Source organism: Lepus europaeus, chromosome 5 (genome assembly GCF_033115175.1).
Source record: "Lepus europaeus isolate LE1 chromosome 5, mLepTim1.pri, whole genome shotgun sequence".
In the NCBI taxonomy this organism is placed as follows: Eukaryota; Metazoa; Chordata; class Mammalia; order Lagomorpha; family Leporidae; genus Lepus; species Lepus europaeus.
In genome coordinates, this window is record NC_084831.1 from 45,129,788 (window position 1) to 45,154,685 (window position 24,898).

At 51.9% G+C, this 24,898-nt stretch overlaps 1 protein-coding gene across 1 annotated transcript in view; it reads right to left on the reverse strand.

The window, feature by feature from the left end:
- GLIS1 (GLIS family zinc finger 1) overlaps nucleotides 1-23,678 on the reverse strand; it is a 229,013-nt gene extending 205,335 nt beyond the window's left edge. Inside the window, exon 1 of the mRNA XM_062193344.1 lies at nucleotides 23,423-23,678. Within this exon, the coding sequence (XP_062049328.1) occupies nucleotides 23,423-23,678 (256 nt within the window). The remainder of the gene's footprint in view (nucleotides 1-23,422) is intronic.
- Between the last annotated feature and the right edge of the window lie 1,220 nt (nucleotides 23,679-24,898).

A 24,898-nucleotide genomic window follows, 5' to 3' on the forward strand; every position in this document is an offset into this window, starting at 1 on the left:
CTCACGCGAACAGCGCTGAGTGCTGCACACCACGGCTTCACTGTCTGGACAGCAGGAGCGGAGGCACAAACACCCTCTGAATTCAAGTCAGTTCAACTCCTTTCCTATCGCACCTGGGCCCACTGGAGGGAGGGTTGTCATTCCTATTTCACTGACGAGAAACGCGACTTTAGGGAGCATCCTCCTGCCACCAAGACTGTGAGAATTCAGGTCCACAATGGTCTGGCTTCTGGCCCCACCCTACCATTTCTACTATACTCACTATAGGCAGCAGCAAAACTAAGGCCCACACAAAATTAACAAGAAATGAGATCTTCCGAGGACATCTGCTGGGGCGCTCGGGACAGACGGGGGTGACTCGGCCACAAGCACTGTCCTGCTTCTCAGGGAGTTTTTATCCTTCAGAATGAAGGATGAATCTTAAGGAGATACTGAGTACTGACAAACACGATGGTAAAAACCTCAGAGCAAAACACAAGGGGCCAGTGTGGTCAGGAAAGGTGTCCTGGGGAGGTGACACTGAAATAGACACTGGGGTCCACTGTGGGAAGGGCAGCTGGAAAAGCACACCAAGCAGAGGGAACAGGCCACGCAAGGGGACGAACTTACCATGCTCACAGAGGGTCAGCTTTGACCCACGAGCACTGGAGGAAGCAGAGGGATGCAGTGGACAAGAACGGACATTCCAGCTGCCCCACAGGCCAGGGCAGGGGACAAGAAAAAGGATAGAGGGCTTAGATGGAGATGGACTATGGCCTGATTTTCACTGTTTAAATGTATTTATTTGCTTACTTACTTGCTTGAAAGGCAGAAAAGCATAGACAGATCTTCCACCTGCTGGTTCACTCCCCAAGTCCTTGCCAATTTCTGGGGCTGGGCCAGTCCAAATCTAAATGCCCAGGCCTCAATTTGGGTCTTCCACATGGGTGCCAAGGACCTAACTACTTGAGTCATCACTTGCTGCCTCCTAGGGTGCACACTAGCAGGAGCAGAGCTGGGACTTGAACCTAGGAATTTCAATATGGGATGCAGACATCCTAAACAGCATCTTAACCACTGCACCACACGCCCACCCCTGATTGATGTATTAAACCACATTTACACCGGTTACTGGGTACAGAACAGAGTACAGAGGCAAGGGAGGCAGTAGGGAGGCCAACGAGGAGGCTCCTGCAAGGACCAGGAGGCAGGTGCAGGACAGGCATGAACCATGCAGTGGCAGCAGAGACGCAGAACCACAGCCAGGGTCAGGACTGTGGCCAGAGGTCGTTTGGAGGCAGAGACGCCAACAAAGGGCAGCAAGAAGAGGCTGGGAGAGCAGGGAGGCAGCCGGGGCAAACCAGGCATGGATGCCGTGCCAAATGCTGCTCTGACAACAGGTAAGGGGGCTGTGAGGCCACAGGCAACCTTGACAAGACCATCTGTGGACAGGTGAGGGCAGAGAACAGGGAGTGAGGGGAGAAAGACTGCAAACAGAAGCAGAGACACAGAGCAGTAGTGGGGCAGGGGACTGAGGGAGGAAGGCTGGCTTTGCTGGCAGGCTCTGCAACGAGAATGCCCCCTAGAGAGGGCAAAACGCACCCTGCAGGAGAGGTCATTGCAGAAGCCGAGTGTGTGAGGACAAGGAGAGAGGGCGGAGGCCAAGGGTCAGCAGCCTGGCCTTGCTGACACCCAGAAGAGGAGTAGGAGGCCAGGCCTGGCGTGCACCCCCTGAGCTCCCAGGTCCAGACCAGGCCATTCAGGGCACTGTGTGTTTCCTCCAGCTCTGCTCCATGAGCAAGTGCAGGCAGTTTGGTTTTAACCAGGGTAGGGCCTGACAGAGTAGCAGAGGGTGGGGGCCAGGGGTCAAGGGTGCAGCGGAAGGAAGTGATTCTAATGATGGACTTTGGGCTGCACAAGGGGAAGCAGGGACACCAGTCCTCATAAGGTCAGAGTTGTTGTCAGCACGCGAGTGAAACCCTCAGCCTGGACGGGTAACAAAAACAGTCAGCAAACAGAAATCAAACAAGTAGAAATCTCAAAGGGAAGAGAGGAAAAGGTGACTTAAAATCCTAATGATTGGCCGGCACCGTGGCTCACTTGGCTAATCCTTCGCCTGTGGTGCCAGCACCCTGGGTTCTAGTCCCAGTTGGGGTGCCGGATTCTGTCCCGGTTGCCCCTCTTCCAGTCCAGCTCTCTGCTGTGGCCCAGGAGGGCAGTGGAGGATAGCCCAAGTCCTTGGGCCCTGCACCCACATGGGAGACCGAGAGGAAGTACCCGGCTCCTGGCTTCGGATCCGTGCAGCACGCCGGCCATAGCAGCAATTAGGAGAGTGAACCAACGGAAGGAAGACCGTTCTCTCTGTCTCTCTCTCACTGTCTATAACTCTACCTGTCAAATAAAAAAAAAAAAATCCTAATGATCTCCTCAGAAAGGTATGTTACAGCGTCCACAACAGGTCACAGGAAAAGAGGGCAGATACTGGGCACACCGGTTAAGCTGCCACTTGGGATGCCCACATCCCATATCAGAGTGCCTAGGTTCAAGTTCTGTACTTGAAGTTCAAGGCTGTACTTCCAATTCCAGCTTCCTGCTAATGCACACCCTGGGAAGTGGTAGATGATGGCTCAAATATTTGGGTCCCTGGCACCTACCAGGGAGACTTGTGTTGAGTTCCTGGCTCCTGGCTTTGGCCTGGCCCAACCTTAGCTGTGGAGGATATTTGGGGAGTCAACCAGCATATGGGTGATTTCTATTCTCTCTCTGACACTCTGCTTTTCAAATAAATAAAAAGTAAACTCCCAAAACAAGTTTTGTTAAGAAAAATGCTAGAAAAGGAATGATTAGAGACCAACAAAGTATTTTTACCAACTAAAAATAACTAAAGTAAAAAATAAAATGTGAGATAAGGCCAAGCAAATTTTTAGATAACAGGACAAAAATACAAAAGATATTTTTTTTTTTTTTTCAGAAAAAAAGATAAGAACACTAGAGGGTCAGCCTGCACTGTGGTACAGTGGGTCAGGCCGCAGCTTGCAATGCCAGCAGCCCCATATGAGCATTGGTTTCCATCCAGGCTGCTCCGCTTCTGATCCAGCTACTAATGTACCTGGGAGAAGCAGCAGAAGATGCCCCAAGTGCTTGGGTGCCTGTCACCCATGTGGGAGACCAGCATGGAGTTCCTGAATCCTGGCTTTGGCATGGCCCATTTGGGGAGTGAAACAGAGTTCTCTCTCTCTCTCTCTCTCTCTCTCTCTCCTCTCTCTTTCTCTCATCTCTCTCCCCCTCCCCACTCTGGCTTTCAAACACATAAATAAGAAATGAAAATTAGTGGGGCTGGTGCTTTGTATATGGGCTAAGCCACCGCCTGCAGTACCAGCATCCCATAGAGGTACAAGTTTGTGTCACAGCTGCTCCTCTTCCAACCCACCTCTCTTCTTAGGGCCTGAGAAGGCAGTGGAAGATGGCCCAAGTGCTTGGGCCCCTGCACCCGCATGGGAGACCCGGAAGACACTCATGGCTCCTGGTTTCAGATCGGCGAAGGTCCAGCCATTGTGGCCATTTGGGGAGTGAACCAGTGGATGGAAGACCTTTCTCTACATCTTTCCCTCTCTGTCTATACCTCTACCTCTCAAATAAATAAATAAATAAAATATTTTTTTTAAAAAAAGCACATTTCTCTTTCTTTTTGAGTGCCCAGCATCTGAATACCTTTTCAACTAGGAAAATAACTCACCTTGTATGGCAAAAACTCACCCTGCACCCCAATACAGATGTGTGCACACACTAATACACACATAATAACAAGCTGAAACTACACACAGAGAAGCTGAAAATATCAGAGTCCTCAGCAACTTGGGCTCTGCTCAAACATCAACTCTATCTTGACCATGCTGTAAAATGCACACTACCGGGCGCGGAGCTGTGATGCCGCAGGTTAAGCCATCATCTGCAGCACCGGCATCCCATATGGGTGCTGGTTCAAGCCCCAGTTGCTCTACTTCTGATCCAGCTCCCTATTAATGTGCCTGGGGAAGCAGTGGAAAATGCCCAAGTCCTTGGGTCCCTGCACCCACATGAGAGATCAGAAGAAGCTCCTGGGCCGGCGCCATGGCTTAACAGGCTAATCCTCCGCCTTGTGGCGTGGGCACACCAGGTTCTAGTCCCAGTTGGGGTGCCAGATTCTATCCCGGTTGCCCCTCTTCCAGGCCAGCTCTCTGCTATGGCCCGGGAGTGCAGTGGAGGATGGCCCAAGTTCTTGGGCCCTGCACCCGCATGGGAGACCAGGAGAAGCACCTGGCTCCTGGCTGCGGATCAGCGAGATGCGCCGGCCACAACGGCCATTGGAGGGTGAACCAACGGCAAAAAGGAAGACCTTTCTCTCTGTCTCTCTCTCTCACTATCCACTCTGCCTGTCAAAAAAAAAAAAAAGAAGTAGCTCTTGGCTACTGACTTTGGTCTGGCCCAGCCCTGGCCATTGTAGCCATTTGGGGAGTGAATCAGAAGACAGAAGATTTCTCTCTCTCTCTCTCTCTCTGAAACAGTGCCTTTCAAATAAATAAAATAAATCTTTAAAGAAAAGTTCACCATCATTTGGTAAACTTTCATTTAGCTTATTTATTTCATTACTGTGTCTTCCCCCTCTAGCATGTTAAGTTTCATGCCTGTTTGCTCATTTCCACATCTAGAAGAGTGCCTAGCTCACAGCAGCTGCTTAATAAAAATGTATTTGTTTTCCCAGCCTACGTTGCAACTAAGGAATGGGCAGGCACATGACCTAGGTTCTGTCAGTTAGAAGCATCCACTCTAAGGGGGATGGTTCAGATTCACTCTGGCATGGGTCAATTCAGAGAAGTCAGCTGCAGCCCCCACAACAGCAGCTGTGCAAGCCCTGTGGCTGGGTCTGGCAGTATTTTCACCGGACAGCCCCGCGGTGAGTGCTGGGGTAAGGTTCTTGGCTACACAGCTGCTGGTTCTCTAGACTTAGAAGAAAATTCTGAGAGCCACCCAGCATCCTTTTCTGCTTGAATCCGTCAGAGTTTGTGAAACATGGTGAATCAGGGTACAGGGGTCCCACACAGGACGGCTTGGAAGATTGGTCCCGAGGGCAGCTGTGCAGGGAGCACCCCTGATGCACGTGAACATTTAGCAAAGTGTGACTGACAGGCGCTCAATGCACTGGTGGCATAATTACAAAACATGGCGACAGCCACATCTGTAAAAGCAAGCAAATGAAAACAGCAGTCATATTTAACCTCAGGAAAAAAGAAAGTTGTTTCAAAAAAAGAGAAATTGCCATGCCGCATGACTTGATCCAACACCGAATTCCAGTGTAACCACTATGCTGGAAAAGTGGACCCCCAGACAACTCTATCATCATCCTCCCACCCCCACTGTCCCTCAGAAAACCCATCTGCAGACTTGTTCCCCATCCCCACCGCCCACCCGGGCAGCCTCCTGAAGCCTGGAAGTTCTCTTAACTCTGGATCATTTGTAGATCATAAAACATCTTTTGGTCCCAAGAACTCAGAGTCCCAAGAACAGTCTCAGTTTAGTAATTAAGATGTCCCGTCCAGATTAATAATCTCGACTCCAAGCTTCATTTACAGTCAGTCTGGCTCCTCCTCTCCCCACAGCTGGAGCCTGCCCGGGCTGGGGACCCTGGAGTAGGGTAAAGACAGGGTCCCTGTCCCTCTTCTCTGTCCTCTAGCATGGCAGGCACAGCAGGAGTTCCCTTGGTTTGGATGCTCAGAGCCCACTCTGCTCTCCAGGGACCCTTCAGTGGATTCCTGGGGGGAGGAGATCATGGAGGGTCCCCTGTGCACCTCCCACTCCCCACTGCACCCCATGCAGGTAGTAAGCCCTACCAGGTGGGCTGGGTCTGCAACCCACTGCCCTACAGGTCCCTTGGAAGACAGACGCTGCCCTGCAGCTGGTAGGAAGTTCACTATGTCTCCAGCAAGGGCTCCAACCCAGTCTTTTGACTTCTGTATGTTGGCATACAGCTCAGCCACTCACTCCTCCAGCTTCAGGGGCTGCGCCTGCTCTCAGTGGTCCTCTCAGAGCCTCTCTCCCTTGAGCTATGTGAGCAGAAAGCATCTCCTCCCACCCATCTGGCACGAGCAGAACATGTCAACAACCTGCTCCAAAGGCAGCTCCTCTGGGCTCCTGCAGCCCAGCCCTTCCACACCTCCCACATGGAGATGAGTTTCAGCTCCTGAAGTTCTACTGTGCAACAAGGCAGTCAGCGCCCACCGTCAATACCTACTGCCCTGGGGCTCAGCCAGCCCAGGAGAACGGTTCCCACACTGCCACCTTGTACACACAGTCCCAGCTGGGCACCGGCTTAACCCAAGAAGTGAGATGCAACCGGGGCGGGAGGGCGGCAGGTGTAGTGCAGGTGGGTAAGACTAGGGGCGGGCAGTCCGGAGCCTGAATCCTCATGTATCACGAATCAGCAGGCAGGAGACATGAGGACGAAGTGTCATCCAGAGAGGCCGGAACCTGGCTCTGCCACTCCCCAGCAGCGTAAGCTGGGACACGCAGCTTCCCTCCTACAGGTCTGCTTCTTCTTCAGGGATGGTAACTCCTTCATGGGGTTGCTGGGAGAATTAAAGGAACTGAGATGCGCTGAGAGCAGGACGGGGCCATGGCAGGAAGCACTGTGGAAAGCCTACCTATCACTGCTTTCATTTTTTTTTCAAAACAAAAAAAAATTTTTACTTATTTTGAGATGTATGAAAGGAAATGCTAGGAAAAAGAAAAAAAAAAAAAAAAACCTAGGAAGGCAGCAACTCCACAGATGTGGTGCCCCCTAGAGGTGGGCGTCTCCGCAGCTGCCCGGTGGGAGTATACAGGAATGGGAAAGGGGCCGTCATTAAAACTCATCCTATTAGACTTTTAAATCTGCGTTTGGCATTGTGCTAAAAATAAAATTTCAGAATGTTGATAAAACAGGCCACCACCAACACTAACGGCAAACAATGGGGCATGGAGGATGAAGGAAATGACAAAGGACAACCTGGGAAATACGACCATACAAAAAATTGCCTAATTTTTGTTTTGAAGCCAGCGTTCAAACCTTGTTAAAACAACATACTCATAAAAAACTAGCAAGCATACAACATTAAAGCATTAACACTCTAAACAAGAGCACATTCAAAGATGTCAATTTTTTAATTTTACAAATAAAACATTCAGACCCCAACATCAACACCAATTTATAGAAGAGATGAGAACTGGGAATCCACAACACTCATCTTCAAATAAATGTAAAATAAAATGATAGCCAGATGTCATTTCCACCTTCAGATTAGGGAAGTAATTCTGAAACGCTGGCAATTGTGAAAATTAACACGACCCCAAAAGAGCCATGTGTACACAATGTATGTTGAGTGTGACTGCCCTTCAGCCTAGTAATTTTCACTTCCGGGAATCTCCTGGAGGATACCAGAGATGTAAATGCAGACTGCTGCAGAAGGTCATTCACTGCCGTCAGCCACACCAGGGACAGGCGGAAAAGCCTCAGCACAAGACATGCATGTGTCTGTAGACATGCATCACCTCTCAGGGGCCACAGTAGCCACCGGGCCACACGCGTCGCCCCTGGCAGTGGGAACAGGGGCAGGGAAAGAGCAGAGCCAGACTTTCCCCAAAGGACCTTTCTGTGTCTTCCAAACTTTGAACCATTTGAATGGATCACCTATTCAAAATAATTTCATAAATTTGATAAAATTTAAGATATTTTAAGTATTTTCAAATAATTTTAGTAACATGGAGACAGTTTACTATGTTAGAATGTCAAGTTTAAAATATATACAAAAAGGGCAGACATTGCGGCATGGAGGGCAAAGCCACTGCCTGCAATGCCAGCATCCCGTATAGGGGCCAGTTTGTGTCCCAGCTGCTTCACTTCCAATCCAGCTCTCTGCAAATGTGCCTGGGAAAGCAACAGAAGATGGCCCAAGTACTTGGGCCCCTGCACCCATGTGGGAGATCCTGATGCAGCTCCGGCTCCTGGCATCAGCTTGGCTCAGTCCTGGCCATTGTAGCCATTTGTGGAGTGAACTAGCAGATGGAAGATTCTCTCTCTCTCTCTGTAACTCTTTCAAACAAATAAATCTTTTAAAAACTACAAAACCAGCCCAATGGTACAGAAATAAATTAATATACAGGTTAAGCACAGAAAAAAAGGCTGAATGTATGCCAAAATGGAAACAATGGTGACCACTGGGTGTTATTTCCATCTTTCTATAATTTCTAAATGCTCTACAGGAAGTATGTAGTATTTATATAAGTGGGAAAAGTTGATGAATGAATTAAATTGTCTTTAAAGAATTAAGCTCCTCCCAAAGAAGGCAGGACCAGGTATTTGTTGGAAGTCCGGAATCTTCAGGAACAAACGACTGTTCAGCCATTCCTGTCTAAGCAGTGGCACAGGCACCGTCGGGAAGCCCCACCTGTGTTCCCGGTCCCAGGGATGGACTTGCAGGAACCACCATGGGCTGCTTCCCTGCAGAGCCAGCAGAACACACTCCCCAGGGCCCCACCACTCAAATGCCACCTCTCAAAGAAGCCTGCTCTGACCTCTCTTGTCAGTGCGGTCCTGCAAACCCTCTGAGAGCAGGGTGGCCCCAGGACTCACATCTGCATTCCCAAAGGAACCCTGCCTGGCACGCTGGCCCCACCTCAAAGCTGGTCCATCCATATGCCTGCCCTCTCAGCTGCACGCTCCCAGGGCAGAGGCCCAGGACACTGAGTACCCCGGACTGGGTGAACAAATGACTACATTAAAGGACATTCCAGACTAGCACTGTGCAGCACAGCTTCCTGCATAGACTGGACCAGCTCCCCCTGGGCACTTTCCAACAGGGTAGCCACTGGCCCTAGGTTTCTACAGAGCATTTGAAATGCAGCTGGTATGGCTAAGAGTCCGGATTTTCAAACCTTATCTAATTATAACTAAATTTCAGCTTAAATAGCCCTAAGTGTACTTCTGGAAGAACACTTACACATCACAGGGTAGTTTGAAGATTGAACAAGATGATCCTTCAAAACAAAAACCAGGGAATCAGTTCCTGGCAATGCTTAATGAGAGATGGCTGTACGATGCTGAAAATGGCGAGGCAGAAGAGGAGAGGAGGAGGGTCCCCAACAGCCCCAGCTCTCCCCGCTGCTGGGCCAAAATCAAACAGTGGGAATTGACTGGTCTCACATCTCCCTAACAATCAGTGTTTCTATGTTCTGAGTGCACAGCAGCCAGAGCCAGAGAGAGAATGGGAATGGGTAGCACCAGCAGAGGCGGGAGGGATCCTGGAGACTTGCTCGTGGCTTATCCTGCCCAAGACAGTGAGCGCACAGCAGCTCCAAGAAGAAGGCTTAAGCAAGTGAGAACCGGCAACAAGTGTAAGAGGAGGCTGGTGGCCGGTGCCACGGCTCACTAGGCTAATCCTCCGCCTTGCGGCACCGGCACATCGGGTTCTAGTCCCGGACGGGGCGCCAGATTCTGTCCCGCTCGCTCCTCTTCCTGTCCAGCTCTCTGCTGTGGCCAGGGAGTGCAGTGGAGGATGGCCCAAGTCCTTGGGTCCTGCACCTGCATGGGAGACCAGGAGAAGCACCTGGCTCTCGGCTTCAGATCAGCGCGGTGTGCCGGGTGAACCAACGGTAAAGGAAGACCTTTCTCTCTGTCTCTCTCTCTCTCACTGTCCACTCTGCCTGTCAAAAAAAATTTTAAAAAAAGAGAGAGAGAGAGGCTGGCCCAGACAGTCCCCAGCCCCAGACTTGCCTGTGCAGTCTCCACCACCAGCATCCTGCAGAGAGCTGCTCTATAAACCCAAGTTCCCATCTGGCTTCAGAGCCCCAGCAGCTGGCCACCATCAGAGCCCTCTCCCACCTCACGTCTGGGATTCTCCCCCAGCCTTGTGAGGGAGCTCGCATTGTTTGAGGTCATTGGGCCGAGTCCAGTTGGAGTCAGGAGCCAAGGATAAGGTGGTAACACTGCACAGAGTAGGGATGGGACCCCAGTGAGCCTGGGAGGGAACCTGCAAAACCTACTCACCAGCTAATTTGTGAAGGCAAGAACTCAGTCCCTGGGCCAAAACCGGTACCTGGAACACAGCAGGTATTCAATAAGTAGTGATAAGCCAACCAACCACCAACCAACACAGGTACAGCCTTCCAGTTTTCAGGATACTGTCACACACTCCTTCCCATGCCACATGCTCCTAGCAATTGCTCGGGAAGGGTTCATTCCTCCATTTTACAGGTGGGGAACTGGCTCAGAATTGGAGAGTCACTGTGGACTGCCATACTGAAAGTATGCAGGCGAACATCCCATGAAGCTGTGAGTCCTGCTGTGGTCCTGAGTTCCCTCCATTGGCTGCACCATACTCCATCAGCTAGTCAGAGACGCGTTCAACACAGACCATGCCTCCAAGGAGCCCACAGTCCTGGGGGCAAAAGCGGTGGCAAAGGGTAGCCAAAACACGAGTGGGGCAAAGCTAATTGTGGCCAGAGACAGGTTCTTAGCTGAGACAAAGCGGTCAGACTGACCTCAGGCAGCCTAAGTCCATCGGCTCTGATGGGAGGCCCAGGAGGCGGTAAGATGTAAAGAAAGAGCAGGTAGACCTGCAGCTCCTACCTCCCAGCTCCAGCACTTTGGCGGGGTCCCTGAGCCTCTCAGAACTCAGTGTTTCTCATCAATAAAATGAGGATGATGATGACCATCTCACAAGAAGAAAAGAATTAGGGGTCAGCCTTGTGGCATAGCAAGTTAAGTTGCCTCCTGCAGCACCAGCATCCCATATGGACTCTGGCTCAAGTCCTGGCTGCTCCACTTCCCATCCAGTTCCTTGCTAATGTGCCTGAGAAAGCAGCAGAAGATGGCCCAAGTCTTAGACCCCTACACCCAGTGGGGAGACCCAGAAAAATCTCCAGGATCCTCGCTTCGGCTTGGCCTAGCCCTGGCAGTTGCAGCCATTTGGGGAAGCAGATGGAAGATCTCTGTCTCTCTGTCTCTCTCTCTCTCTGTCACTCTGCCTTTCAAATGAATAAAAATAAATCTTAAGAAAAAGTGAATAGGGGCCGGTGCTGTGGCTCAGTGGGTTAATGCCCTGGCCTGAAGTGCCACCATCCCATATAGGCGCTGGTTCTAGCCCTGGCTGCTCCTCTTCCAATCCAGCTCTCTGCTATGGCCTGGGAAAGCAGTACAAGATGGCTCAAGTCCTTGGACCCCTGCACCCGTGTGGGAGACCCAGAAGAAGCTCCTGGCCCCTGGCTTCAGATCGGCGCAGCTCCAGTCATTGCAGCCAATTTGGGAGTAAACCATCGATGGAGGACTTCTTTCTCTCTCTGCCTCTCCCTCTCTCTGTGTAACTCTGACTTTCAAATAAATAAACAAATCTTTGGGAAAAAAAGAGATTTTTTTTTAAAAAGTGAATAATTAAACGGCCTCATATGACATCTACTCAGAGGCTATTCCCCAAGCAGAAGCCACCACTGCCCTACAGATGCCCTTGGGAACTGCACCCTAGCCGAGGCAGGAAGAGTCCAGGGATCCATCAGGATGCCAGAATCCAAAAGCAACTCCCAACCCAATATAGCAGGGTGATGGGAGGGGTCTGTGCCTCCCAATCCACCCCTCGGGCAAGCCCCCTCCCCATGCAGCTGGACTCAGAAACACAACCAGCTAAGGCGAGCATCTTGGGCTGTCTCAGGCCCAGGACCCATCCGAGTCATGTTGAGGGGCAACCATGGTTAACCTTCCCCCAGCCCCCGGTGAGGACAAGATGCCAGCCAGTCAGATCTGTCATCCACCACTGGGATGTGAACCTCCCGACTCCAAAGTTCTCAGCCCTCTAATTACAACAAGGGTAAGAAAACAGGGTACTGCAGTGTAGGGGACACACAGCAGCAGACAGGACGAGGACCTAGCCCCAGCTCTGCCACCCAAATCAACCAACAACAACACTCATCTCTGTTACATACAGACTGTGTGCCAGCCCCAAGCTACGTGCTCTACGGACTTCTGGCCGCAATCCCCGTATCAATGCTCTGAGACAGGAATGATCTCCACTTCACAGATGAGGAGACGGAGGCTCAGAGATCAACGAACCTGCCCAAGGTCCAATCAGCACTGTAATCAGAATCTGAGCCTGGTTCTCACTCCAAATGCCGTGCGGTCCCCTTTACACCAGCGACATGGCCTCTCAGACTCTCAGGCTTCTCTGCTGCCCAATCGCATGATTTGGGCACAGCTCCACAGTTTACAGAGCCCACAACGGTGCCCAGAGAGGCCAGGAAGCCGGAGTGGTCCCCTAGGTACTCAGCCTATACTGCAGTGGGGATCTGGGATACGGACACCAACCTCTACCCCAGCACCCGATCATCCGGCCCCCAGCTCAGCCCAGCTCAGCCTGAACATCTTCATCCTAGAGAGATCTGCGTCACATGTGTAGTGACCACCAGTATCTGCTCTTGAAACCACATATGAGGCAGACATCACAGTGCCTGGGGCTATGCCTCCATGGAGGTCAAGCAGAAAATGCCCACAATCACAGCCAAGAGGCCACCTGCCGACCACACCAGCACGGTCATCGGACCCCAGCTCCTCCAGCTGGCCTACAGCCTGACAGCTCTAAAGGCCTGCAGCCAGCAGAGTGTGATCCCTAACGCCAGCTCTTCCCAGAAAGGAGGGCGGAGGGAAGCCCAGACAAGTGAGAAGACCTCATTATGATGAGGCCCACGACAGTGCTAGCAACAGAACGTGACCGTATCGGGATGCGAGAACCTGTAAGCATTGACTGGAGTCCCCACACACCAAGAGAGCTCACCATATGCTCAACCTTGTGGGAGAAACAAGAACCTCCTTCACAGGCTCCAGACTGCGCGCGCAGGGGCTGGGTTAGGCCCCATTCCCAACCCTGCTGGACAACCACAAGAGCCAGGCCTGTGCTGGGCATACGGAATGCAGGGACTGGGCCCCCGCCCCCTCGATATGACCAATGCTGTGGCAGAAAGCAGGATGGGGAGAGAGAGAGGCTTCTAGGAGGAGGCGGCAATTCAGTGCAGTCTGAAAGAGTAAGCAGAATCAGAAAGGTGGAAAGGAAGGGAGGAGGAAAAACCCTCCAAGAGTTTCTGTTTCCCATTTACATGGTAACAAAAGAATAATAATCATTAGTACAACCCCAGCATTGAGCATTTATCATCCCTTTTTATGTCCCTTTGTAGGCACTTCTTGTTTTAATTCATTCCATCCTCGAAGCAGCCTTTCGAGCTCATTATTATGATTATCCCCATTCTATAGATAAGCACGCTGAGATGGAGGGGCAGGCACAAACTGGTGATTGGGAGTGAACTGGTTCATGAGTGAACCAGAGAATGGGAGATTTCTCTTTCTCTGTGTGTGTCTCTCTGCCTCTAAATAAATAAATAAATAAATAGAATAAAAATTAAAAGAAATAAAAAGCATGTTGAGATCTAGAAATCTCAACAACTCACCTAAGGTCCCTACGTCAGCACACGCAGCCAGAACTCAAACCTGACAGCCTGGGTCCATGCCCATGGCCTCAGTCAGCAGCCCAAGGTGCCTCTCAGACACACTTCACGTCAGACCTTGTGCTGGACACCAGGGTACAAAGGTGAATTATTTGAGTATCGTTGTTCCAAAAGTGACTTAAGGAGGCACAACAACAAACAAAAAGCTCACAGCTTGTAAGAAAAGGACACGCAAAGAGAAAATTCCAGGTCTAGGGCTGCACGCGGTAAGGAAAAGGCTAGGAATGAAGCAAAGCAGACACCAGCAAGAGGCACAGTGCACCTGCAGGCAAAGCCCTAATGCCAGCCCAGGCACTCAGCCTTCTCCCATCGGCCAACTGAGTGTTCATCTACAAACCAAGCTGCAACTTCAGGAAAGTTTTGTGGCTTGTTTTTGTTTTTAGATTTATTTACTTGAAAGGCAGAGTTAGAGAGAGGGAGACAGAGGGAGACAGATCTTCCATCTACTGGTTCACTCCCCAAATGGCCATAGGTGGCCAGGACTGGGCCAGAGCAAAGCCAGGAGCCAGGAGCTTAATCCAGGTCTCCCACGTGGGTGCAGAGGCCAAGCACCCACTGCTTTCCTACGCCATTAGCTGGGAACTGGATCAGAAGTGGAGCAGCCAGGACTTGAACCAGAATCCACATGGGATGCCAGCATCTCAGGTTGCAGTTTAACCCACAATGCCACAATGCCAGTCCCTCAGGAAAGATTTTCAAAGCACGTACCCAGGGCTAACTGTAAAACAAATCAATGTTTCTACCAAAGAGTATATGCTGCTGTTGCTGATAAAATACAGATCTATTTAAAATTTTTTCTTTAAAACTTTATTTATTTGAAAAGCAGAGAGACAGACACAAATATCTTCCATCCCCTAGTTCACTCCCCAAATGCCTATAAGAGCTGGGGTGGGGCCGGCACTGTGGTGTAGTGAGTAAAGCCATTGTCTGCAGTGCTGGCATCCCATATGGACTCTGTTTCATGTCCTGGCTGCTCCACTTAGGATCCAGCTCTCTGCTATGACCTTGGAAAGCAGTAGAAGATGACCCAAGTCCTGGGGCCCCTGCACCCATGTGGGAGACCTGGAAGAAGCTCCAGGCTCCTGGCTTTGGATTGTTGTGGCCATTTGAGGAGTAAACGAGCAGATGGAAGACCTCTCTGTCTCTCCCTCTCTCTGTCTGTAACTCTGCCTCTCAAATAAACAAGTAAATCTTTTTTTTTTTTTTTTGACAGGCAGAGTTAGTCAGTGAGAGAGAGAGGTCTTCCTTCAGTTGGTTCACTCCCCAGATGGCTGCTACCGCCAAGCTGAAGCCAGAGCCAGGTGCCTCCTCCTGGTCTCCAATGCAGGTGCAGGGCCCAAGCACTTGGGCCATTCTCCACTGCCTTCCTGGGCCACAGCAGAAAGCTGGACTAGAAGAGGAGCAACAGAATCCGGCGCCCCGACCAGGACTAGAACCCAGGGTGCCGGTGCCACAAGCGGAGGATTAGCCTAGTGAGCCGCGGCGCCGGCCTTCAAGCGGTGTCTTAGGCACCACACCAAAGGCCCTCCTCTGGAAGAGCTCTCACAGTTAGCAGATACCCAAAGACAATAAGGTGTCTTCTCCATGGGCAGATACTGAAAGTATTAACTTCTGCCGCGGACCGTGCAAAAGCGTTTGTCCTATTCAGAAAATCTAGATCCCCCTGCTGTTGGGGGTGGGAGGTAGCAATAGTTTTAAAGCAAGAAGCCCTGAGCATTCGAGGCCTGGGGATTTTGTTCTCCATCCACCCCACACCCCCACCTCTCCAGGCCCCTCGATCTGTTTGAAATCCAGCATCTGAAGGCCCAAAGAGGAACGAGAAGCTCCAATGCCGAGATAGTCCCACAAAGCGTGCTACATAAGTACAAATGACTGTTTGATCAATCATTGGCCTCAGCGTGGGATTTGGTTAGAATTAAAGCCATCTGGCCGAGGGGGGGGTTGGGGGGGAGGAGACAAGCAGGCGGGAAAATGACCCACCCCCCTCCCCCAAAAAGCATTGTTAAAATATAACGGGGGCGAAAACTGAAGTCTCTGCTGTTATTTCAGCCTCAGCCACTTAATCCTTCAGCACATAAACCAACTTATTTTATGACCTTTTCCCATTAAAAAGTGAATCAGAAGATGCCGCCTTGAATTCAGACATCCCTGAAACACACTACTCATCCCTCCCCGCGAAATATCCTGTTTCATAAACCTTCTTCCAGATACTTGAAACTGCAGATCACTAAATGCCTAGCTTTAGGCATCTGACATTCCAGAGAATTAATATTTAAACTTATTATAGGAAAAAAGAATTGAGTTTGGTTGAAGCATGAAATATTTAATAGCGTCTCCAAATTAGAAACCCTATTTTGTTTCACACTGGAAATGCCAGCGTTATTACCTGGGCTTTGCACTCAAATAAGATAAAATGCACGGGCGGTCTCACGATTAAACACGCAATTACAGCCGTCTTCTCCAGAGAGGGGGGCCAGGGAGACAGGCTTGGGGGAGTGGAAGCAATTGAGTTTCATTTTTACGATACACTTAAAATTATATTATCATTTGCTGCCTTTCGGCCTGCACTTGAGAGGGCTGAAGCTACTTAACCACCAAAAACTGTGTCAAAATCGGTGAATCCGTGGAGGCCTGGTCACGGGCTCTTTCAGCCGACTCCACCGCCAGCCACTGGGCGAAACCTGGTAACTTTCTCTGCTCGCTGAGACAAAAGTATTAAGTGGCTTGGGATAAAAATTAAGCTTCAATTGACACAGTGGATCCTGGCAGCCTCTGCCGGCACGTGTAATTTATTTACAGGGTTGGAAAGTCGGCAAAATACATCATCAACTCTTACACAAACTTCTACTAGGTATTAAATACCCCACGCTCAGAGAAGGAATTCATATAGTCCAGCCGCGTTCCAAAATAAACCCAATCTCCGGCCCTCTGGAGAGCTTACAACAGCAAACGGGATCTGTATTTTTAAAGTCAGGTTTATAGTACTCCCCGGTTTCTTGCTAAAACCTATTTTCCAGCAAACCTGTTATTTAAAAACAAAAGCAACAATATCCAAAAGAGTAATCTGGTTGCTGAGAAGACACAAATAAGAAGAAGCTGGGCTGTGTTGCAGCCGGGCCCATCCCCGATGCTTCGCCGCGTGCTCCTTCCAAGCACCGCGTCTGCACGTGAAGGGAAAAGCCCTGGACAGGACATACCCCTGCGGTCGGGTGGTTAGGAGGAAGAGGATCCGTGAGCACTCACACACCCTCGTGAATGCGTGAGCAAGGCTCATCACAACCTGGCAGTGGGACTGTTGCCTTTCTTAGGGGATCATCTGGCCCACTCATCATCATTTAACACAAAAGTCCCACTTCACACAAACCCTCAGATTCAAACTGGATGCTGGCCTATCCCCTCTCCTGAGCCCTAGTCCATCACACTAAGGGCTTGACATGAAATAACTGTTCCGTAGATGCCGGAGCCACCACGCTCAGGGAAGCACGTATTGTACAACCGGGTGTGGTGGGGATCAGCAGGCATTCGCACCCTACAGGCATCTTCAGAAACAAAAGTAGGGACATCGCCACCTGGGCCTTGCCAAGTAACTTCCCCAAACTTGAAAGAAGGCTCAAGTGGGGAATGTACCCTGCAACACCCAGTGAGGAGGGGGAGCTGTGCTTCTCAGAAGGAGCTCCTCCTGGGGGGCGGTGTCCCTCCACAACCTGAGAGAGTCCTTGCCTGAACCCCAGCTCCCTGAAGACCCCAACTCAAAACTGGGAACCATTCTCCTCCCCTCATTCAGCAGCAGGGTAAGGACAGGGCCCCGATCCAGACAGTCTCCCCATACGATCCCTTCCACTCCAAGAGCTGGCTGTCGGGGTCACCTGTCACCCCACTACCTACCCCAAGCTTGGGACGCATTCAGCACCCTGCAGCTGCAGCCATTAACCTCCCAGCTGGCTTGAGAGAGAGGTGTGCAGACCTGGGTGCAAATGGCAGGCTCCACTACTTAGCACCTGCACACCTCAGACTCAGGAGTCACCTAGCCCTCTCAAGTCTGTTCCCCCACGTGTACAACTAGAACACCTCCTTTCTTCCCACGGCAGCATTCAAGCATCTGGCCCCGCACAGGGCAAGTGGTCTGAGAGGTCAGTGGAGCTGCCTCTTCCCGTTCCCTCTGCTCGCCTTCAGCGCTTCCGAGGGGAGGTCAAGTCCATAACCTGGCCCGAGACAAAGGCGGCCTCTCTCTACACCCTGGCTCCTTCCCAGCTTGGTCAGTGTAAGATCCCGGAGTGTCAGAGCACGAAGGGGCTGGGGGTCATCCCATCCAGCTGCTCCCCCTTTAAAGACGGGAAACCAAGGCTCAATGCAAAGGGCATGGTCCACATGCATCAGAGCTGTGCGGTGGTACATGTGCTTGCTCCAGGCAGGCCCGACTGTAACCACCAAATAAATTCAGGCCACACAGGAAATGCGTTACTCAGTTAACAGACTGAAGCTCTCCTCTCTCTCGGTGCATCTAACGCTGCCTTGAAAAACACAGCTCCTAATGCTAACACGATCCTCCTCAATCCGCCGGAAACCTTCTGAAGGAGTAACCCTTTGGAGTTGAAGGGGAAGACCGGGAAAGAAGAAAGCAGATGCTCTGAGTGACTTTCAACTGTTACGACCACTGGGCGAGGCTGTGCTCTCTCCTCCCCAAGCCCAGCCCAGCCCAGCCCTCTGTTTTCTTTCAGTTTCTTATAAATAAGGCTTTGGGAGACCAAAGCAGCCACAAAGCGTTTCCCCCTTTTCTGCCTTCCTTACTCAGTAACTCAGCTGTCAGTCCCCCAACTTTGCGTCCCATGCCGAAAGCTGGTTTTTTTTTTTCATTGTGAACTATTAATTTGGGCAGCACTGTTGATAAACAAGAAGTCTGTTTTTAAACCGCTGGGATCATTAGCACAGGGTAGACGACCAGCACAACTATTTCAGGACAGGAGGCCGTCTTCTCCCCTGCCCTGGATCACAGCTGTGCGCTGTGCACAGTGCAGGAGGATTTTCCAAAGCCCATTGCAGAGTTTGTTTCATTTCTTCTCCCCTTGCACTGAATGTCTTTGTTTCTTAAACACACCCTACTAAAAGAAACAACACAACTCTCCAGGTCCAAACTAATTGTAACTCAAATCTATATTAGGAAAAAAAAAAAAAAGCCATTATTATTTAACTTTGAAAATCACAGACATAAGGTGAGGTTGTTGACATACGGCAGTATCGGCTTCAAAACGGGAATTCTCTTCCAAGAACATGGAAAGATGGAAGGGAAATTATCCTCTTTATCCAAAAGTCACAGCTAGCCACAGTTGCTGGTCAGCTTCCAAATAAAGCCTGTTTATTTGTTTGTTGTTTTTTTTTTTTTAAACCCCTCCTTCAAACTTTGGTTTTTCCCCTCTTCTAGGATGCTGGCCAAACTCGACGAAATAAAACCGAAGAAAATGATGATAATTATGCAACATTCAGAACAAAGAATATATTTTTTAAATGATTCATTGTGCACTTACGCCTGTAATGGGATTTTAACGCACTATAAAAATAAGTGTGCTGGCCCCCTTAGCTTCTCACGCAAATGAGACGCAGGGAGATGAATAACTCGAGATGGAGTGGATTCTATTTCATCCAGAAGGAAAGTGTGAGAAAACCACGGCATATAAAGAAATCTGCATTTTTAAAGTCACAGATGAAGCAACACAGCCCATCAACACTGTTCCACGGCTAAGAGGATCCGCCCAGTGCAGGTACAAGACTGAGAAACAGGGAGCTCCAAATTAGGTGACGATCTCGTGTGATGTCCCCTTTCCATTCCGCCCGCCAAGCCTCAGCAGCTTCCAGAGGGCTTGGGAGGCAGGAAGGGAAGAGAAATTCTAGCCGCACAAGATTCTTAGGGAATCTTTGGGAATTATATTTCCGCTACATGTCTATAAAAGAAGTGTCGGATCCATAACTCTCGCGAGTGTAGACGCGGCATGTTCCTGTCTCGTCTGGATCCCCACACACATACTTGTGTCTCTCTTTGTCTCACCGAGCCCGGCATTTGGCCTGCAGGTTTTTCTCCCCCCTATTTGAAACCTCAAGCACCAAAAAAATTTGGATCTGATTATTTCCGGATCATAGGACCAGCACTTTAAAATGGATGAAATGCAAGCAAATTGCCCACCAGAGCCGGAGGGGGGAAATGCTTTAAAAATAACTCATACCTTTCTGTTACAGATGCGCTGGCCTCACAGAGGCCTTCTCCAGAACATCACCGTGGCTTCTGACTGAGGCCAAGAAGGACCAGGCCACACCACCAGGCCATCACACCTCACCCTCCACACCGGCCTGACACCCATGCACACAGCCTACAATTGCTTTCTTTCTTTTCTCTCTCTCTTTTTTTTTTTTACTTAAAGGAAAAAAAAAAAAAAAAGAGGGGACCAGCTTTCTTTACAGTTACAAGTTACTCTTTGGCATTTACAGTCACGTCATAGCCACTGATTTTATGAATGGCAGAGTTTCTATTTGTCCTGATGATAAACCTTTTTTGCCAGGAAAAATGGTAAAAAGGGTCCAGTGAGCCTCTGTGATTTCAATAGTGACCTCATTATCTGGTGTGGTCTGGGAACAGCAGTTCTGGACGAACAGAAATCATTGGGTAAACTGCAAAGATTTCAAACTCCAGCAAAGATACTACTTACCAATTTCCACAGGTTCGAGACAGGAAAAATACCAACAGCAAAAATATTTTTAAATTCTCTGGGAACGTTCAGAAGGTCTTCTTTGTGAATACCAGCTCTCAGCCAAGGTACAAGTTGTGGAACCAGAATCAAATATTTGGAGCTGGAGCCTTGGAAACTGCCACTTACTACCCATAGCTGTGAGCAAATCCCCGACTTCCAACGTCTTCATCTGTATCACGGGAGTCACATTCACCACGGCCAGTTTGTGCCCAGCTCCTCAGGGAAGGCAGAGCACCTCTCCGGGTGTCCCCTCAGAGGAGCCCACGAGGGGCAGCTGAGGAGGTGGACATGTGCGGTCACACACTCACTGCATACCGTGAAGCCCTGTGCACGGGGCCATCGCCACAAGGCTGTCAGCCCACACCAAGCCCAGATGTTTACCTTCTTTCCTTGTCAGGACTTATAAAAGCAGAGTGTCGGGTGTTTAATAATAAGGAAAAAAACTGCAGCATCTGGCAATTCGGCCTTTCCAGCTGTTTGGAATCTGGATAAATGGGCCCCTGCCATAAACAGATCGTGATTCTTATTGTAAATGATGACGAGGTTCGTCCCCGGTGCCTCCCGACTCTAGATCTGGAAACACACAGGACCCAAACATTCACAGGTAAGCTGCTGGAGCCGAGAACTCACTCCCATCCTCGGACGGCAGAAGGCAGAGGTAGATCACCTGCAACCTGACTCCAGGTCAGGCAGCACTCCGGACCTCTCCCTGGTCACAGAGACCTGAAGCGCCACACCTCTCAGCGTGCCCTGGCTAGTGCACCAGTGATGGAGCCCTTCACATTCAACACCACAAAAATCAAACCTTTCTCCCTCCTCGACCTCCCCACCTCAGGCATCACTGACCCTGGCATGGTGCCTTCCACAAATTAATAAAAGTGACCCCTTCCATCTTTTTAGTTTATAAAGCATTCTGACAACCCCATTCTAGTCACCTGCCATACCTGTCGTGCAAATGCAAAACCAGAGGTTGACAGCGTTAAACACTCACAAGCATAATCTAAGAATATCCAGGCACTGAGGGCACACTTCTATTCTCTTATTTTTCACTGATGCTCTCAGGTCTCATGATAAATTGGCAAATGAGGGAACAAGGGCTCAGAGGAATGAAATAACTTCCCCCAAGGTCCTACAGATCATCGGGGTAGGGTCTTAGCATGTCCAGAACAGTCAATAAATATTTTTCGATTGGTATTTCTGTTTGTCTGTTTCCAATAAGCTTGGAGTTAGACACCAAACATTCAAAGGGCTGCATAGTTTGGGGAACACTTTGGTGGGGGCGGGAGCAGCAAGAAGGTGCCATTTCCTTTGAGCATTTTTCAGAGGGCTGCTGGGGAAAGCTGCTTTCGTCTCCGCGTGCGTGGTGGCTTGACCTCGAGGAGCCCGCTGCAGTGACTTCAAGGCAAGGTCAGAGACCCAAGCCTTGGTCTCCAAGCCAGGCCCCTAACCAGGTTACAGAGCTCTGGCCTGCACCACCCAAGACCGGCTAAGTGACCTGTGACATATCCCACACTCCCCCACTCTCGGGCCTCGGCTTCCCCACCTCTCACTCTTCCCTCCCACCTCCTCCCCAGCCTCACTTGGAGACCCTGAAGAAAACCGTTTTGATGTCTCCTGGCAAAAGCTTAACCAGAGAGACCAGCTAGGGTACAGAAAAAGCAGCTCTTTCTGCAACCGCTTTTTTCTCCTCTGCCCTCTCCAAAAGCAAGCCTGACTTGAAGATCTATCCTGGACGTGGGCTGGGGGGAGGTGTGGCTAAAAATAACCAGGACTTGGGGGAACCGAAGTAGAAGAGGGTCCACAGAGCAGGCAGAGGAAAGGTGGAGCAGGGGTCCGCAGAGACCTCGTCTTCAGACGGCAGCCGTGGTTCTCTCACGGCCGGAGCGTGGCAGGGGTCTGCCTGAGAGAGTGCGTGCAGAGCGGGCAGCTTGCAGGCCTCACGCCCGGCCCGGCCGGCTGCAGCTCCTCTCCCGCCTGTATTCCAGCAGCAGCATTCTGCAGGCGTCTTTGCCCTATCTATGCTTCTTAAAAAGATCTCTATCTCTTGGAGAAGGGGCTGACATTTAAAACAAGGAAACAAGAAATAACTCTGTGGTACAAAGGCAGGTGTTTTCTCAAAAACAAGAAACAGTCAGTGTTTACTGCATTTCACCAGCTCTGGAGTGGGGGAGTTGGGAGCTGCTAACCCACCAGGCGCTCTCTTTCTAAGAGCAAGCCCTCCTACCTTCCAAAGTGGCTGGGGCAGATGCTAGGGGAATGATAACTGTAGCCATAAAACAAAAGCTGTTCCTTTTCCTTGAGAACGGCTGGAGAAGAACCAAAAGGTCCCAAAGGTGGACTGAATCAACCCCCACAGCCTTGGTTTCTCCTAAAGGAAAAACAGGAGGAGGGGGAAGCGTAGCGCCTTAACAATTTCTCCAATTTCTGGTTAATTATCTGTCAGCATGGAACTTATAAATGATGGTCCAATAATTATTAACTGCAATGGGATGAGCACTCACTCACGAGAACCCCAGCAGCAAGGCTGACTTTGAGCCTGCTGGCCGTGCCGGGGCCTGAGGCTTACTGAGCCTGAGCCCGAGCCGGAGCCCCAGCCTCACTGGAGAGGGGAAGAGGGCTCCACAACACCCCTTCCAGCCAGCGCCTGTGAGTCCGCAGCACCCGGTGCCGAAAAGCCGCTTCCAAGTCAGGGCTGGGTCAAGGTAGATTCGGAAAATGTTCCATCAGGAGTCCCGAAACCGTGGGTATAATTAACTCCTCCCTTGACAGAATGGGAAACAGGTCCCCAGAGGGGAGGGTGCTTGCTAAAGAGCCCCTGGTTTTGGTTATGTAAGGAGATTGGACTCGTTCGAAGCAGGCCCTCAGCGGCTCAGAAGGAGCCATCTGACACAGGAGTTGTTACTCACTGGAATATGTAATAAAATTTTGACACAACTTTCATCAAAAACATACAGAAGCCAAACTGTGTAATCCGAGCTTTCCATACGCACACTTCCCCCAGAACAGGCTTATGGAGTTTAAATTAGATGCTTCCTAGCGCAGGCACAGTTTCGCACCGGCAGGCGAGTCCCAAACAACCAGAGAGAAATGGAACACGGCGAACGAAGCTCCCCCACGCCCGCGGCCAGGCGCATCGGCGGGGCTGGACTCACCCTTCCCGGCGGCGGCGGCCTTGGACGGGCCGTAGTCTCGGGGGCTCCGCGCCCGGAGGAGGTCGTGGGCACGCGGCGGTGGCGCAGGCGGCCGGGGCATCAGGTCCCGCGGGCCCCCATCCCCGCAGCCGCTGCCGCCGCTCGCGGGGACCCTGAAGGCCATGTGCGCGCCGAGGCCGGCGGGCCCGCGGCCGGGCGCACCGGGGGCCTCCTTGGGCCTCTTGTCCGAGAGTGCCTCGGCCACTTCGCAATGCATGGCGCGGGAGCGGGCAGCGCCGCCGGGGGTCGCGCGGGGCTCCTGGGGAGAGGAGACAGCAACAGGCGCATCAGAACGCGGGAAGCGGACTCTCCGTCCCGCGCCGGGGCCGGGGAGGTCACCGCCCTCGGTTACTCCTCGCCTCTGGACTAGGTAACGCCACCACGCCTACCTCGACCGCAGCTCGAACCCACCTGACCCCAGGGACAAGTCCCTTGGTCGTCGCAGGAGCGGTTTTTGCTGCCTTCCCAGGCGCGCTGGGGACCCTGTCACCCGCCGCTACCGCGCATCCCCGCGAAGCCGCTACGCTCTCCCGCGCAAATCCAGCCCTCTTTGGACGAATGGCGAAACTGAGGCCTGCGGCGTGGAGCGCGCTTGTCCAGCGTCGTCCGGAGGGACAGGGAGCTGGCGGCAAGGAGTCCCGGAGCAAGGCTCTGGCGACGCCGCGGAGGTGGCTCCGCAGGGGTCAGCGGCTGCGCGCCTCCAGGGCGCGCTGGGCTGGGCTGTGCGGCAGAGGCCGCGGACCGAGTACCACGGGGGCCCCGCGCGAGATTCACCCGCGACTCCGCGAGCCCGGAAAACGGGACCCCGAGGAGGAGTGCTCACTCCCGGACGCGAACGCAGCACGCGCACCCCGAGACACATGCCCAGCGCATCTGAGCAAAGGAGCCCGCCGGCGCGCGCACCCCGCACGAGGCCCGGGAGGCGCAGAAGCCCGCTCCCACGCACAGCACACGCCGCGCCGCTGCTCGGCGGGACGCGCCACGCCACTCACCCGCTCGGACGCTCGGCCCCGCGCCGTCTCGCGCGCTGCGCACCAGCGCGCCTCAGCGTCGGCGCTCGCTTTCATCACCCCTGAGGGGGCGGGAGCTGGGGGCCAGGGGGCCCCTAAACTCCCCCTTGCTCCTCAGTGTTTCCCGCGCCGTCCAAACTCGACGCCAGCGTCGCTCGGACGCCAGCCCCGCGTCTCGGCCGCGGCGCACCGCCCCCTCTCCCAGACGTGGGCCGCGCCCCTTCTCACCTCGCCGCGGCCTCTTCAGCTCGCGGGGCGCACAGCTCCGCGCGCCTCCACTGGCGCCGCAACCCCCGCCGCCGCCGAGTACCGCGGGCAGCACCCCGGGCGGCCAAGGCGGGCCCAAGGCTGCCCGACAGCGTCTCTGGCCACTGGCTTGCAGCGGCCGCCCCGCCGAAGCCAATCGCGGCGCGAGGGCGGGGCCTCC